Below are 15,678 nucleotides of genomic sequence, written 5' to 3'. Positions count from 1 at the left end.
GCCACACAAATGTTGGGGATTGCTAAACGTTGATGGGCTGGGGATCATCAAAAATGACTGTACAAGAAAAAGTGGCATTACGTGAAACGCATAGAAGATAGGAAAGTAGCATCCCAGCTCCCTTCGACTCTGTGGATTGATAAAGGCTCTCAGCACCTTGCAAAGTGCCACACCTTGCAGAAGGGAGCTCCTAATTTGGCCTGTCCTTTTCAGCTTCCTCATTTTTTCAGACAAATACTTAAAGTATTATTTCACACAATCTCAGTTTTTTCCAACCTCTCCAGGGAGATTACACAGCAGGGATGCGTTTTACCTAATTAAATTACTTTCATATTCTTTGCACATACTGTACTGTGTCTTGTTCACTTCTTATTCACAACCTATATCCAGGGAGCTGCTATGAGGTATGACTTTATATGTGACTCTCCTATACCGGGTGGTAAGTCAAACTGCCCATATGAAAGTTTTAAATTATTTGAGTTTTGGCTTCATTTAAGTCTGTCCAACAAGCCAACCAGCAAGAGAGAGATTTTGTCAAAGCAGATCCAGATTTCATCCCTCAAAGCCTTCATACATTATTATGACATTAGGATTTGAGGGCATTCCAATTTTATTTCAGTCTTGTTTGGAGAAAGAAAAGGCATATGGAAGTGATTAAAGGTTACTTTTATATAAAACAAAGAATAGAAGAAATAAATACAAGTTTTCCTCTGTCTGTAATCTGGTTTGTAACAAAAGCTCCAGTGAACCAAAAATGCATGAGAGTCTACTGTAGGATCAGTCATGTTTAAAAAAAATTGCAAAAACGTTTTTTAAAAGTATTTAGGTGCATATATATATGTATATGGGGGGCTGTGAGTGTATAAAATATACATATATGCTTTCTCGTGTGGATATCTATATAAAATGTTTATGTTTCAAAAATCTTGCTTTCTATTTCTATGGCTTTTTCCCAGTTCTCAGCAGAAAAATGTGGAGTAGTTTTTCTCTCCCCTTGCAATTTTGATGAGGTGACGATTTCTGTTCCACATTTCCCAGTCAGTTACCAGGACAGAATTTAATCCAGGTGTTTGTATGGATTATGTGCAAAGGATGTGAATACAAAGGAAGCGGAGATAGCCTAGATTACAACCAGTAAAATGTGCTAATAAAAATGAGATTGTAACATTATATACCAAATCCTGAATGACTTTCTGTTTCCTTTTGTGCCAACCATTCCACTTCATTATGTGTGACCATATTTGATATGTAATTTCCTTCCATTCATGTGAGACACAGTAAACAGAACTCATTTTTAAAAGCTTTTCTGTCTGAATGGACTAAACTTTTTTGTGTAATATTAAAGTACATTTGACAAAAACGTGATCTGAAACCTGAATATTAGCGACAGATATATTTCGTCATAAATGGTCTCACAAAAAGCAGCAACAAACTTCCTATGGATAAGGCAGTCTTTGGCCAGTAATAATTGTGAAAGCTGCATTATTTATGGATATCCTTACCTTACAAGAGCCTCCTTCAGTCTCATTAACTCAGCAAATTTTTGGGGAGCTTGCATTTTCCAAACAGTGGTCTGAGTTTGAAGCCAAATTCTGTTCCTACTAGGAACCTTACTGGATATTTTCCATTCACACATGCGTGTGAAACATCGATTAGTTACCCTCTAGAACTAAACACACCTGTGTTATAGAGCAAGATGCTGACATTGGAGAACAAGAGGATTAAATGGGCACCCACAAGGGTATAATCAATTCTGTCTTAGATCTCTCTTGTGGTTTTTGAGGGGGTTTTTTGGCCTGTATTCAGTGGAGGTTTTCTGACAGTAATGGTTTGATATGTTTATTTTTCTACGAAGTGATCAAATCTAGTTATAGCTATCCTAAAAGAAAACATCCTTCTAAAGACAGGAAGACCTGAAGTTAAAGCCATTTGCTCAAGGCCCATGGACTCGGATGCCAACAGATTGTCTAGCAAGTTCCCTGGCAGCGAGGAAGAAATGCCACTCCTTTGTGATTTAAGGGTCAAAACCTCTGGAGAGTGTTTTAAACAAAAAGAACAGCTGTGCTAAAAATTCTGTTTAACTGAATTTTCTGTTTCTAGTTCTAAGACATTGCCCAAGATTGTCTTGCTTTAAAATGGTTCAAATGGGTCACTGGCAGAAATCTAGCTATGGCAAACCAAATTTAGCCTGGGTTGCAAAATATCCCCAGGAATTGTTAACCTGCTCTGAACTCCGCACAGCTACTGGTTTAGGGCTACTTTAATTCAACTACAGTGTAAACCGGCCTGTTGTTTGTAATGGGATTTCTGACGTGATCTCAAACTGCTGGGTCAGAAGCAATGATTAAAGGTCAGATGCTCCTTTTATCTTTCAGAATCTCCATCAAGAACTTGAGACAAAATTTTATGAAGACACTTTCGACTGGGACCAAGTACGAAATAATGATGCAGCAGGACTGCTGAAAATGTTTATAAGAGAACTCCCAAGCCCACTCTTCACAGTAGAATATCTGCCTGCTTTCATCACGCTAGTGGAAAGTAGGTGGAAAAGGAGTTGGTATGGATTGATCTAGATAAAATGTAATAGTAGATGTTACATTTTTCTCTCTCTCTGAAGTAGAGAGAAAAATGCATGTAATATTTTCGCTCTCTGAAGTAGAGAGAAAAAAAGCCCCAGTGCATTTCCTAAACATTTAAATTTTCTGCAAGCTTTCCTTTTCAAGTGGAAAAAAGTCTATGCATTTAGCTAGTAGCATAGACTCATTGCATGAGTGACACAACTGTTTAATGTGAGATTCGAAATCTGTGAGCAAATGCTGGCTGAGCAATGACTTTCCTGTATAGACTCTATTCACACAAATTATAGATTTCACAAATGAAAATTTCTGCAAGGTAAATTCAGGTCACTGCCCGTTAGCTGATATTCTATTGGATCTATTGTCTTTTTCTCCGGGTTTATGCTGAGGTCGGAATATTCGTACAAAGATATATGTGATCGCAGAAAGCGTCAGGCAGTCGGGTTTTGTTTTCAGTGTCCATACGCCCTCTCATGCTCCGTACAATTTTGTTAATTTCTCTTCCAGGAAGAATGCAGTAATACCTCGCAATACCTATTGACTTCATTGTCAATTCACTTGAGCTAGGACAGAGTGAAACTATCAGCATGCTGCATTTATTAGGCAAATTGGTAGAGAAAACTTAGAACCTTTATATAAGGTTGTAGCCAAGTTTTCAGCGTCTCCATGAGGTAGTTAAAAGGGCACAAAGAGGTGACCCCTTCCTGTAACCTTCCCGTACCTGAGTGTGCTCCCTGTGAGTCCCAGATTTCATGCAGTTATGATTGCGTAGCAGTTTGGAGGAGAGGACTGGACATCAGGTGTCTGTGCAGAATAAAGTGACTTTATTCCCTCCAACAGATACACTGTCCACGACACTGGTTTTTTTTCTCCAAACCTCTCTCATCCACCCTGAGTGGAAGCAAATGACAGCGTTATTCTTCCCATCTTCTCCACCCCAGCTCTTCTAGTGAGCATTGCACAGTATCAATATATACCAATTGCTGAAAACATGATGGTATTTTGTAACTGACAAGGGGCTCTACATTTATCTAGAGTGCTAGACGCAGGACAAATAAGTTTAAGTTATAAGCAATCAATCTCCACTCCAGTGGCACAAGTGTTTGGCAAATTACTCAATAACAACAGTCCGAAAATTTTCTGAAAACAAATATCCATTTCAGTTTGAAAGGGGGAAAATACTTGATCCATATACAACACATTCTGACCATGATATCAAAGAGAAATGGGTTAGTACTGAAAAATATTGGTTCCTTGCTATTTAGACAGAATTTTATAGAGCCTCATCTCCCCCTGTAACAAAGACCCAAGATGATGAGGAAAAACCCACTCATGACAACTGGTTTTATATTTGGGGAAAAGATTATGGTTAATAAATATCTAAACATACTAGTCTCAACCAGGCAGCGGTTGCTGTGTTTCTAGAACTCTGCTGACTAACAAGGATTTTAGAACAAACCAACTGTAATTTGGATTTAAAAAAAAATAATTATTCATATTCTTAGAAATCTCCAAGATCAAGTTACAGCTACAAGCTTTGCATCTGTTGATCATGCTGCTGCCTGAAGCCAACAGAGACACAGCCAAGGTAAGTTCTTTCTTTGCTACTACCTGCCATCTGTGGTGCCTTTGACTTTTAAATGAGACACGTGTTTTTTTCCTAACAGTCAGTTGATCAGACGCTACACCATGAATGTATTCATCTGTGTTTTTTATAATTTCCTTGAAAAGATGTTCCAGTTCCCTGGCTGTCACCTCTCTTACAAGAAATTACAAAATAGTTGCTGGAGGTATCCAACTGCTGGTGTCAGTAAATGGCTCCCAGGCGTCATTTATTCTGGAGCAACCATTTCAAAGAGGCTTGCTCCTCGCATAGTTTGGAAAAAGGAGGTCCAGTTTCTGGGGTTTCTGTAGAACTGGAATTCTCCAGGTTATGAAGTTAAACTAGAAGCTGCCCCCCAGAAGCTTGCCTAGTGCACTGCCAGGGCTGAAGGTCTTCCGGGGCACTGGACCAGACTAGAGGAGGTAGTCTGAAGTAAAAACCCCTGAAACATACATCTGTAACAAGGATGTCAGGGCCTCAGCCTCAGCCGTTTTGCCTTACAAACCCACACCCACACCCATCTACTACTTCCTGATACAGACACGGTGGCTACAAGCATTTTGAGTGCTTGGGAGCTCCCAGATCTGGCTACAGCTATGTCCTGACCCTAAGAGACACTGGTTGCGTTTTTGGAGTTGTTTCCACATAAAGGAAACCTGGGTGAACAAGCTGCCTGGGAGCCCCCAGATATTTCCTCAGGTCCCCTGCTCACCAGGACCCTGCAGGTCCCCCATCTCTGAAAGTCTCCCACTGGTCAGTTTACAAATAGCTTATGAGTCCAGATGCCTTCTTTACCTGTATTTATTTATACAATAACAAGGGACAAGAATAACAACTATCTTTAAAGCATTTGGAGGTCTACTAGTGCTCTGTGAAGAATGGGGGTTATTTCTTCTACCAGAGTCCACATCGATACACAGCAGTATATGTAAAACATATGCTAGATGAGTAGTCTTAATTATTACTATTTACACAAAAATAGAAGTGACAAAACTGAATGCATCTCTACTTGCTATCTATAATGAGATTTTAGAAATTTCTCCAACACAGTTTCTCTGTTGTAATTCCTGGGTTTGTAAAAGTGTTTTAATTGCAATAGCAGGGTACAAAGACAGTGGTTTTAATGGTATGGTGTTGCAAAAGGACTCATTGGCAGACCCCAACTCTAACCACAGCTGCAATCCATCCTATTCAGTCACTCAAGCAAAATTCTGAATAAACTGCCCAAAAGGGAAATGAGTTTCCTTTGACTCTGCCATGCATGTGCAGAAGTGACATCAATGAACAACCACTGAACACTTCTTGCTTTCATTATCCCAGAATAAAAGTCTGGGGGTTGCTGGCAGAAATTCCTCCGATTATATCATATACGGGACTGGTGCACTTTTGAGGAGAAGCTGATCACCCTGGTGACTGCAATATAAAAAGCCTTGGCCAGATACATCGAAATGGACACCTTGAAATCTATGAAGAAATTAACTATTCCACTGCAACACCTTTCTATCTTTCCTCTACGGCAGGATTCAGAGCCTTAGTGCAGACATTGTACTTGACTTACAGATTTGGGATTATGCTCTAAGTGATAGATGACTTATTAATGTGTATTTTGGTAACATTAACTATTCCTCTGTGATTGACACAGGTGGTTGTGCCAGCAAATATCAGAGTAATCCAAATTAGAATGTAAGAACACCTAAATTTCACCTCCAAGTGCAAATACAGCAGCTTTCGAGCCAGACGTGTTGTGCATTTGAAAATGCTGTATTTAAGAAGTAAACTATTTTGTGAGACTCAGCATAACAAGTGCTGTTTTTCCAGGCCTTTCTTCAGTTCCTGAAGAAGGTGGTTGCTAACGAAGGGAAAAATAAAATGAATTTGTGGAACGTTTCTATGATTGTTGCACCAAATCTCTTCATCTACAAAGGGAAACGTGCAAACCAACAAGAAATGCAAGCAGCCGCCACCACAGCGCACATTGTGCGGCTTTTAATTCGGTACCAGGACATCCTGTGGACAGTGAGTAATGCTGGTTCCCTCTTTATGGCTCCAGTACAAAGAATTATTTTGCTATATGCAGCAGCTCTGTAGAAATCAGAGTAAACTGACCTTTTAAACAGCTATTCTCTGGAAACTGGCTGGAGTCTTCTATATCTAGAATGAGATAGGGTGACAGATACCTCTGGATGGATACCTCACCTAATACATCCATTTTAGCACGAATTGCCCTCTGGAGATACCTATCCCACACCATTGGTTATACAGAAGAATGCATAGGAGAATGATTTAATCTAGGTGCGTAGGTGAGATATCTAAACTTGAATGAGATCAAATGACTGTTTAAAGTCTAGCCCATAACAATATGGGCCCAAAGTGTGTACTGCTTGCTGGACTTCCAAAGGTTGGCATGAAGATGACAACAGTCTCAGCTCATTTCCTCGTAACAGAGGGAGGGTATGATGGGGATTGCAAAGACTACCTCCTAATAAAGTTCCTACAACTGCAAACATCACTAAAAAGTTTCATATGGTATGAAAGATGATCTACAGTTTCACCAAAGGAGTAACTGTGGGTTGTGAGAGGGAGCTACTAATTGCATGTATCTGCTGGGAATAAATGCAGCTTCTGCTGCCTAAAACTTGGTGCCTTTCTAAAGCACCAATACCAATTTTATGGGGGAAAAAATTACTGTGTATTCTGAGCTCTGGTTTCCTCCCTTTAGGTCCCATCCTTCCTGATTTCCCAAGTGAGAAAAATGAATGAGGCAGCAATAAACAACAGCAAGAGGCAGCTGATGTTTGACAAAGGAGTGAGAAAACTTCTGAGGAGAAAGACCATGGAACGGGAGAGACCTGAAAGACCAGAGGTGTGATAAAAATATATCATTTTCAAGTGCAGCTTTAACCAGCCTCCCTCTTTTCTTATCTCGTAAAAGCTTCTGGGGGTGAAGAGGAAATTTTACCATATAAAATAGGCTGATTTGGGAGCTATCTTGAAAGATGTGCTTCCCAGTCCAACATCCTGATAAGACAAAGCTTTGGGGATTGATTGAGAAAAGGTGAGGAAGGCAGAACGATTTCTAGCAGCCCAAGTTATAAGCTGTTACAAACACATGCTGGCTTTGTACCTGTTTTAAAAGAAAATGATCATATGTGGACTGTCCTTGACAGCAACGATCTGTAGATATTCAACAAATGCATGGATCTGTAGTTGAGTAGTAGGATGGTCTATAGTAGGATTAATTGCACATACCCATGCCCTGGTCCAGGCCATTCGATATTCTCCTTGCAAGCTTTAGCTTGCAGGAAGTTAGTTTTGCACTAACTCCCTAAGCAGAGAGAAAAATCCAGTTTGCCTAACATAGACACCAAAACTGGGTCTAAATTTTAAGCACCTAATGAAGTAGTTTGTGTTGTTATTCCCCATATAGTCAGAGGAGAGAGGTGGATATTTTTGAGGATTTCCAGAGCTCCAGGTGCAGTTCAGACTTAGGAAAGTTTGATACAAAAATCTTCCTTTGGAGGTCTTGAAGCCACCAACTTTTCTCCACTGCTTGGATATGGAGTTTAGGAACTTACCTGAGGTATGCTACTTCAATAGACACCTAAAATTAGCTTACGTATTAGGTGTAACATACAATTTGGGCAACAAAGCATGTTGGGTACACATGCACAACATATACAGTTCCTATAGCAGCTTATATGTAGTATTTCCATGTAGCAACTACCTTTAATAACCTGCAGAGAAAGTCTTTAGAGTCTTCCATGGAGGTTTAAAAGAATGGAGATTGGTGAACTGTAAGAGGAGTAATCAAGGAACAGGTCAAGGACTCTATAGTTATTGAAGAATAGTTTTGAAGAACAAAAGAAAAGACAAATTAGGAAGAAGTGATATTAAGAGATGACAAGAAATAGAGAATAAGCAACCTAACACAGACAACAGAGAAAATGCAGAAGGGAACGTCTGGGAAAAAAACAGAAAGAAAAAGGATATGTGTGAATCATGAATCCATGTTAATTCAGCTTTTTGGAGAATTCATTTGCCATCATTGACTGAAATAGATTGTGGGTGGGACACACAGTTGTGCTGCAGATGGAGACATAGATGGTTGTTTAAAGTGGCGGTGTGGACTACTGTGTTGCAAAACTGTATTCACCCTGGAACAAATACAGTGAGAGCTTCTAAGGAGAGTCAGTTACTGCAGTCATTGCACCTTCGGGAAGGCAAGTTCATTGATCATAGTAATTGGCTTTGCATCTAATAAAAATGAGACTAGCCATGGCAGGTAGCTGAAATATGAACAGTAAATTGGAGGCAAACTCTGTTTGGATAACTGAGTTGAATTTTGAGAGCACTTAACACAATCCCCGGGTCTCAGATGTTCTAAATTACACAGGGACAGAGACTGGAGAGACTATTGTACTCTGCTCAGCATGGTATTAACTGGATTAGAACTGGAATGCAAACCTTGCTAATTGATTTATCTGCCATTAATCATGGAAGAGTGCATAAACTTCATAGATGATCATTTGAACCCTACACAAGGTCAAATTTCAAATTAACAGAGACCATATGGTACTTTGATATTTTACTGTACATAAGATTCAATCTAGTTGAAGCTATAGGAAGCAGAAACAGAGAACTGGATCTTCATGCCCCAGGAGAATTTCACCTTTAAAAGGAAGACCAGATATTCCTAGTCATTTTTATGTACTTTTAAATAAGCAGTTGGTTCTCTGACCAATGTTAACAGAAATAACTTAAAAAAAAATCTCAGATAACAACTTGACTCAGTATTACTGCAAGCAATTAAAATTCAAGGGATGTACTTTATTCTCCATGCATTTATGTGACGCTTACCAAGGAGTTTGTGTCTTTGTGTTGTATCTTATTATCCTGTATCTATAAATTTGTGTTTGTATGACTGTAAATATGTTCTTTGAATAATTAAGTGAATCCAGGACAGTGATTTTTGCAAGCAACCTCAAAAGAGTTGCAGAACTGCTTCTGAATGGAGCTACAGCAATATTTGCCTTAGACTTAACTCTACTGAATATTGATTTTAGGGAGCTGTCACTTTTCCCCCATACCTACAGTCTGACATACCCGAGGGGGTGATAAGAGTTTATGCTCCACTGCATTCAAAAGTCTCTATGGCAATTCAACTCAACAGCCAAACAAAAGCCAAGGACATCCTGGCTCGATTCCACTGTGAAAACAGGTGGGTAAATCAGAACATTTTGTTTTTCCTGAGCAATAATGTCAGAACCATTAATGAATAGATTGTCCCCTTTTCAAAGACTCATTGTGTTACAAGAACTCTTTTTCTAATCTAAAATTGCTAATTTATGGTTACTTTGGTCAAAGAAATTGTAACCACTGATTTTATTCTTCATATTTTACTTAATAATTGGCTCCTATACAGAATCAATCTGCCCTCTGTTATGCCACTACTAAAACCATACTTTTTATAGACTTGCTGCACAGACAACCCAGAGGGATTGTCTTACATCTGCCCATAAAATGTTAATGTTTTTATTTCTTTACGGTAGTAATTATTAACAGTTATGGGAAATGGTAAATTGTATCTGAAAGTCTTTTCTGCAAAGTCTTCCCATGTTACCACATAATTCTCTTTAAATAAATAATAAAAAATAAATAATATAATAGAAGGCTTAGTTAACTGTGACACAGTAATCTACCTCTGCAGCAGATTCACTATTCTGCAGTGCTCCGTTTGGTGGAAGTCCTTGCTTTTGATAAGTAAGTTCACAGGGGCAAAAATATCAATTTTTAGCTTAATATAGATGGTGGTTGATAAGGCAGTGGTTATAACAGAAAGACAAACTGAAGGTTTTTTTCTATCCTAGCCGTGGTTCATCACAGAACATGAGAGGCCAGATCCAAAGTTTACATGAAATTGGAGGAAATATAGGTAGGTCTCATTTTTGAAAATTCAATTCTGAATGTCCTTAGCCTCCTAAAACACCTCAGGGCAGTGCTGTTTTCACACAGCTGGGTCTCTCCTACCCTCCAGTGCTTCTGCAGGAAAGGAGTCTGACCCAAAAGCTGTTAAAATCCATGTAATGATTCCTTCTGACTCCAGTATGACTGAAGGGGCACCGTGCAGGAGATAGTGATGTGATGGCTGGATCTCAGCAGGACTCCTGACAGTCTTGCCAAATTCATCTGACCTTTTGCTTACCTCTCTCACTCTCACAATTGAGCATTTTTCCATGGTTAAGAGATCCTTAGTCTTCCTCTCGCGAGCACATTCCACCTCACTGTCAAGCCTTTTCCCAAGACCTATTTCTTCCTTACTGTACTGAAGTGTTAACCTCCTCCAAATAAAAAACACAAATTGAGAATTCATCCCCTGCATGCATGGGTGTATTATACTCATACTAATCCATGTGCTTTATTTAGATTGTAAATTCCTTGCAGTAGGGATTTTGTCTTCTTCTGTGTTTCATGCAGTGATATTTTTGTAATAACAACAGTGGCTTGCCACACAAGTTCCTGGCCTAAAGGTCAAAAAGCAGATTTTAATTTGATATTGCACAGTCCTGACTCTATCCTTTCTCTATTCATACTAAAATTCTGGATGCTCTGTTGGAGTCTTTTGTCAGCTGTCTGATTAGATTATTCCTTAATTCTTCTAGATTCAGCTCTAAACAGTTTCTATAAAGTTATTACAAAACATCACGGACTTGTTTCAGCAGCAGTCAAGAAGCAAAGTCTTTATCACTGAAGATATATACTCATACAAAGCTAAGTTTGATTAGTGATTTGTTTTGTCTGGCTAAACAGGATGACCAACCGATGCTAAAACAGGAGAAGATCCTAAAGGCCTTGTGAAACAATTCCAAGTATTCCCACCATGCTCTTTCAAAAATCTGGACATTTAATTTGCGTCTTCATTTAAATTTGTTTTTATAGTCCTAGAACTTTCAGGGTACCTTAGTCCACTGATTAAGCATTATTTCATTTATATTGTTTTCACTTGAATAAAATCATTAGGACCCCAGTGACCTTATAAGTAACTGTACAAAAATTTTACCATAATCCTTTGTGTCACAACAATGTGACCTTACCAGTTAAATGGCTTCATCACCCAGTGTAAATGCACTATAGTCCAACAAATCAAACTTAACTCAAAAATGTATGGCCTTATTACTCAATTAAGAGGCACCAAATGCTTCTTTCTGTGGCAAAGACAGCAGAGACTCCCCAACCATCCAACTCCTAGTCCCGGTCACCACCTAACGCAACCCTCAAACAGCCAGACTCTAGAGAACTCTTTTTTTTTTTAACCAGCAAAACAGCAACTACCAAAAACCTTGATATAGTCCCTATATTTCTTTGCAAGATCCTAGCTGGATGGGAACACATGGTTTACAGAGCTGCTTTTTCAGCATTTAAAAATAGTGTAGAAACAAAGTCACAGAGTTGTCAATCCAGCCCAGTAAATCCAGAGAAATAGCAAAACCATACTGCGGCACTTACAGTAACAGTGTTGTTAATGCTTCTAAAGAAACCATAATACTTGTTCACCTGTCCATTCAGTTCACTTGTTCACTTGTTCATTTAGTCAAGTCGATACTTGACTAAATGCTTTGTGCATAAGTCAGTGTAATGCAGGGCATCCTGCCTCGAAGTGAAAGTGAATTCGTGACTCTCACTGAGTAAAATCACTGGCAAATTTACTGAAGCCCCTGTCTGTATCCAGGCAAGAAGTCAGCTGGGCACACCAAACTAGGCTCGCTCTGTGCAAGTCGGAGATACGTGCAAGGACATTTTAACATAGCTCTGTCCCATTTACTGACGTGCTCAAAACATCCTATGATTCATGGCTGTCGATTTCTGTTTCAGGTCAGCACTGTTTGGATCCGGATGCATACATGTTAGATGTTTACCGTGCAAATCCTCAGGCAGAATGGGTGATAAAACCAAAAGCAAGCTGAAGGAGAAGGCTGTGGCGTGCTGGACAAAAGCCAAATGGACAACAGCGATGCCTGTCTTTTTAAGAAGCTCTTGGCAGAGACAAGACAAAATGGTAGCTACAGGATATCATTCCTTCCTACTGTACTGTCCAACTGATGTTCGCCATGTACTACTTTTGGTATAAGCATTATCACTCCAGCTTCTGGACCACCTGAAAATATCACATCAGTTATGCTTTCATATGGATTATACTTGTGCCTGTTGGCCCAGGAGTTAAGGAGGACAGACCAAGGTACGGAGGCACAGAAAACAACCTGTCGCATACAGAGTTGTTCGTTTCCTGACCTGGTGTTAGAACGTGAATTTTTGGAAAGGAAAGAATCCAGTGGCATCCACGGATGTATGAAACACTACCGACCACAGTGTAACACAGAAGCACCCCAGAGACACTCAAGAAGAGAAGGTACCTGTCAAGTGTGGAAGAGAGGACCTTGGCCTGCAGCGGTGCCAAGACGTAGCTGTGTGACAAAATCAAACCTTTCTGCTGAAAGTAAACCTGTACAGTGTGCATTACTGCAATATTTATGTCTCTCGGTCACTCCTCATGAGTACCTGATGCTGGGGGAGGGAGGGAGGCAGGAGGAAGAACTACTGTATAGACAGCTATACTGCTTTATGTATGTACCACTGTATATATTTCTACCAGTCTCCCAAAATTGTCTGTCTGGATCACATTACTGTGTGCAATTGTAGCGCCACAAGCCATTTTCTCCTTCCTTCCCCTGTCACACACACAAGCTTCAGGAGATAAATGCTAGGTGAGATGGGGCATATTCCCCTGGCTCCATCTTTTACTTGAGACTCTCAGATTTAAGTCTGTGTAATGCCATAATATGAGATATGTGTTAATGGTGCCACTTACAGCCATCACCTTTCTTGTTAAACATTATAGTTTCTTAATTTGTAACCTTTTTTCTTTTGTTTATTTTAGCTTTAATATGTAAGCAACTTTTATACTATTCAGCTGCATTGAGAAGAGAGATCGTTGTCTGGATCTTGTATAATACAGCATGGAGAAAGAAAAAGAGCTTCCAATGAGCAGAGGGATTTAATACTCTTATTTAACATTTACACATTAGGGCCTTAAAACCATAGCCAAACTAGGCCCACTTGTGCTGGGGGTTTTACAAATACATAGCAAATTGCAGCTCCTTTTACAGATGGCACGCAGTCTGTGCAAACACACAGGCTGACAAGAGAACCGTGGCCTGCGACTGCATTGGGAATACAGCACAGCAATTGTTAGACAGTACGTCTAGTTTGTAGCCAGTCACAAGGGTGAGCACCGTTCTTCACCTAATCCTCTGGTTTTGGGCTATACTTTATAGAACTACAGCGTGTTTGTTGAGTAGGGAAATCACAAGTCTCTGGAAAACCGCAAGTGTTTTTTTCATCTTTGTCTTACACAAAAAACGGGAACTAATGCTTTCAACTGCACTGCAATGTCTCCTTCGCTGGACGACAATATTGCACAATGAATTCACCCACAGGCTGAGCAGTGGGCTTTGTTCCTGATCTGGACACTCAGATGAGGCAGAAGCTGGTGCTGTTTACCAGCTAGCAATGTAAAAGCATTCTGAACCAAGTCCTCCAGGTGAACATAAAGTACGCTGTCCTGCAGAGAAACTTGTAACTTGTGATGTTCTGCTGAAGCTGTGCGATGAAGATTTTCACATTCTAGAAACCTTACTTCTGGTTCAAAGTTAATTGTGTTCTCCAGTAGTTAACTTTCATTGTTAGCGTTCAGTAAAAGAAATCAACATTGAGTCAGTAATTTTACCAGCAACAATAATGTCTACAGAAGGCAGATCCCCTGTCTTTCTTACCTTCTTGAGATAAAAAGTGATAAAATTTAGCAACATTATTCTTCCATTTTCTTTAAAACAGTGAAATTTTTAACTTTCCAATTTTTTTTTTCTTAACACTAATGCATGCACAGTTGCAGCCACGTTAAGACCAGGACAGTTGTATTATAAAATACGCTGCTTATTTTGACAACTATTTATTTTACGTATATGAGAGAGAGTAGATCTGTGGTTTGTTCATAGGACGAAGCATAAATGTTTGTCAAATGCTTTGTTCCTGATTGGAAACAAATCCAATCAAGAACAAAGTTCCCTCTGTGGCAATGGACAACTCTTTCTACTATGCTGCCCTTTTCTTTTAGCTGTAAAGCAGGACTAGTACTTTCCTTATAAAGGTAACATGAGAATTAGTTGAGTTAAATTCTGCTCTCAGATGCAGCCGAACAATTCCCTGAGCAGAACAGGAGTTATAAACATCCATCTAGGAAGGACAAACTCAGCAAAGGGATTTTATGGGCAAAGTGCTTTGAATACAAAGAGCATCATATAAATGCTAAGCATCATTGTATTTATAGCCAACGAAAGAGCTTTTATGACTCTACAAAGAGCCTAAACATTAACTAAAGAATTTGAAATGTCATAGCAAATGAGATAACTTTCTACAGTACTTTCAGACAAATACATTGACGTCCTCCGTCTTGCCCACTCACTTCACTCTGTGTTCTCAATGGCCGTGCAAGGGAAAGTACAGAGCACCCATGTGCTCACACTGTAACTTGCTCAGCATGTTCTGGACCCTAAAGTGAGGACTTGATCAAAATTATTTCTGAAATAGATCTCACTGTATTCCGTATAGGATAGAAGGGGTTTTTGGAAGACTTTCACCTTTTACCACTTCGCAACTTAGGAAAGCCAAATCTGATGTAATGAAATCCATCCTGTGAACACTTGTTTTATACTAAAATTGCCTATAACCTTATAAGACATGCATCTTAGCAGATGAACTAGATTCTACGTACAGTGCCCAGAGTACTACAGCATGGCCAAATACCTGCTGTCTCTGAAACAGAATGGCAAAATTCTTTTTTGATAGAAATGCACCTAACGACCCATGTGTACTGTGGTTAATACTGTTACACATTAAGTTGTTCTGCGTTGTTGTGGTACACTAACTTGATTTAATATGCAGCAGATAAACTGAACAATCTCTACAACATTTTTGCATATGAGGTCTCAAGTTTAGGCCTTATATTTCAAAATGCTGGTGGAGGCACCTGGAATTTTGTTCCTCCTAACAGCAGTTGAAGTCAAAACGAAGTTATGGTAGGATTGTCACCTAACAAAAAGCAACATATGTGGAAAGCTATTAATAAGAAAGCGGTAGCAAGCAGGGAGAAACTTATTCAGCAAACTCCAAAGATGCCTCAAGCATTTATGTACTCTATGGTTCTACAAAGACAGCATTTTGCATATTGAGAGAGAGAGAGAGAGAGAGAGAGAATTGCATTAAGTAGGTATTGGAAACAGACTGGAATGCTCTAACCTGTTTATGCAGCTAATGTCATTAGAATGTGTGCATGTGTGCAAATGTGTCTGTGTCTATGTATAATATTAAACTACCTCACTCTGCATTTTCCAGGAAAAATATTTTGGCTTAGAGGTTTAGTATTCCAAAACTTTCTATTATTAATTT

The 15,678-nt window shown here is 39.3% G+C and overlaps 1 protein-coding gene across 5 annotated transcripts in view; it reads left to right on the top strand.

The window, feature by feature from the left end:
- Positions 1-14,262, top strand: part of ARHGAP28 (Rho GTPase activating protein 28) — a 74,726-nt gene extending 60,464 nt beyond the window's left edge. For 4 of the 5 annotated variants that reach the window (XM_075494402.1, XM_075494405.1, XM_075494403.1 and 1 more), the window contains 7 exons: positions 2,376-2,538; positions 4,082-4,164; positions 5,998-6,195; positions 6,899-7,042; positions 9,243-9,397; positions 10,047-10,111; positions 12,049-14,262. In XM_075494402.1, the coding sequence (XP_075350517.1) occupies positions 2,376-2,538; positions 4,082-4,164; positions 5,998-6,195; positions 6,899-7,042; positions 9,243-9,397; positions 10,047-10,111; positions 12,049-12,140 (900 nt within the window). In that variant the 3' untranslated portion in view covers positions 12,141-14,262. The remainder of the gene's footprint in view (positions 1-2,375; positions 2,539-4,081; positions 4,165-5,997; positions 6,196-6,898; positions 7,043-9,242; positions 9,398-10,046; positions 10,112-12,048) is intronic. The other variant, XM_075494406.1, reaches the window with a different exon arrangement.
- Positions 14,263-15,678: the final 1,416 nt, after the last annotated feature.

Source organism: Mycteria americana, chromosome 2, assembly GCF_035582795.1.
Source record: "Mycteria americana isolate JAX WOST 10 ecotype Jacksonville Zoo and Gardens chromosome 2, USCA_MyAme_1.0, whole genome shotgun sequence".
Taxonomy (NCBI): domain Eukaryota; kingdom Metazoa; phylum Chordata; class Aves; order Ciconiiformes; family Ciconiidae; genus Mycteria; species Mycteria americana.
This window is presented reverse-complemented; position numbering and strand designations above follow the sequence as displayed.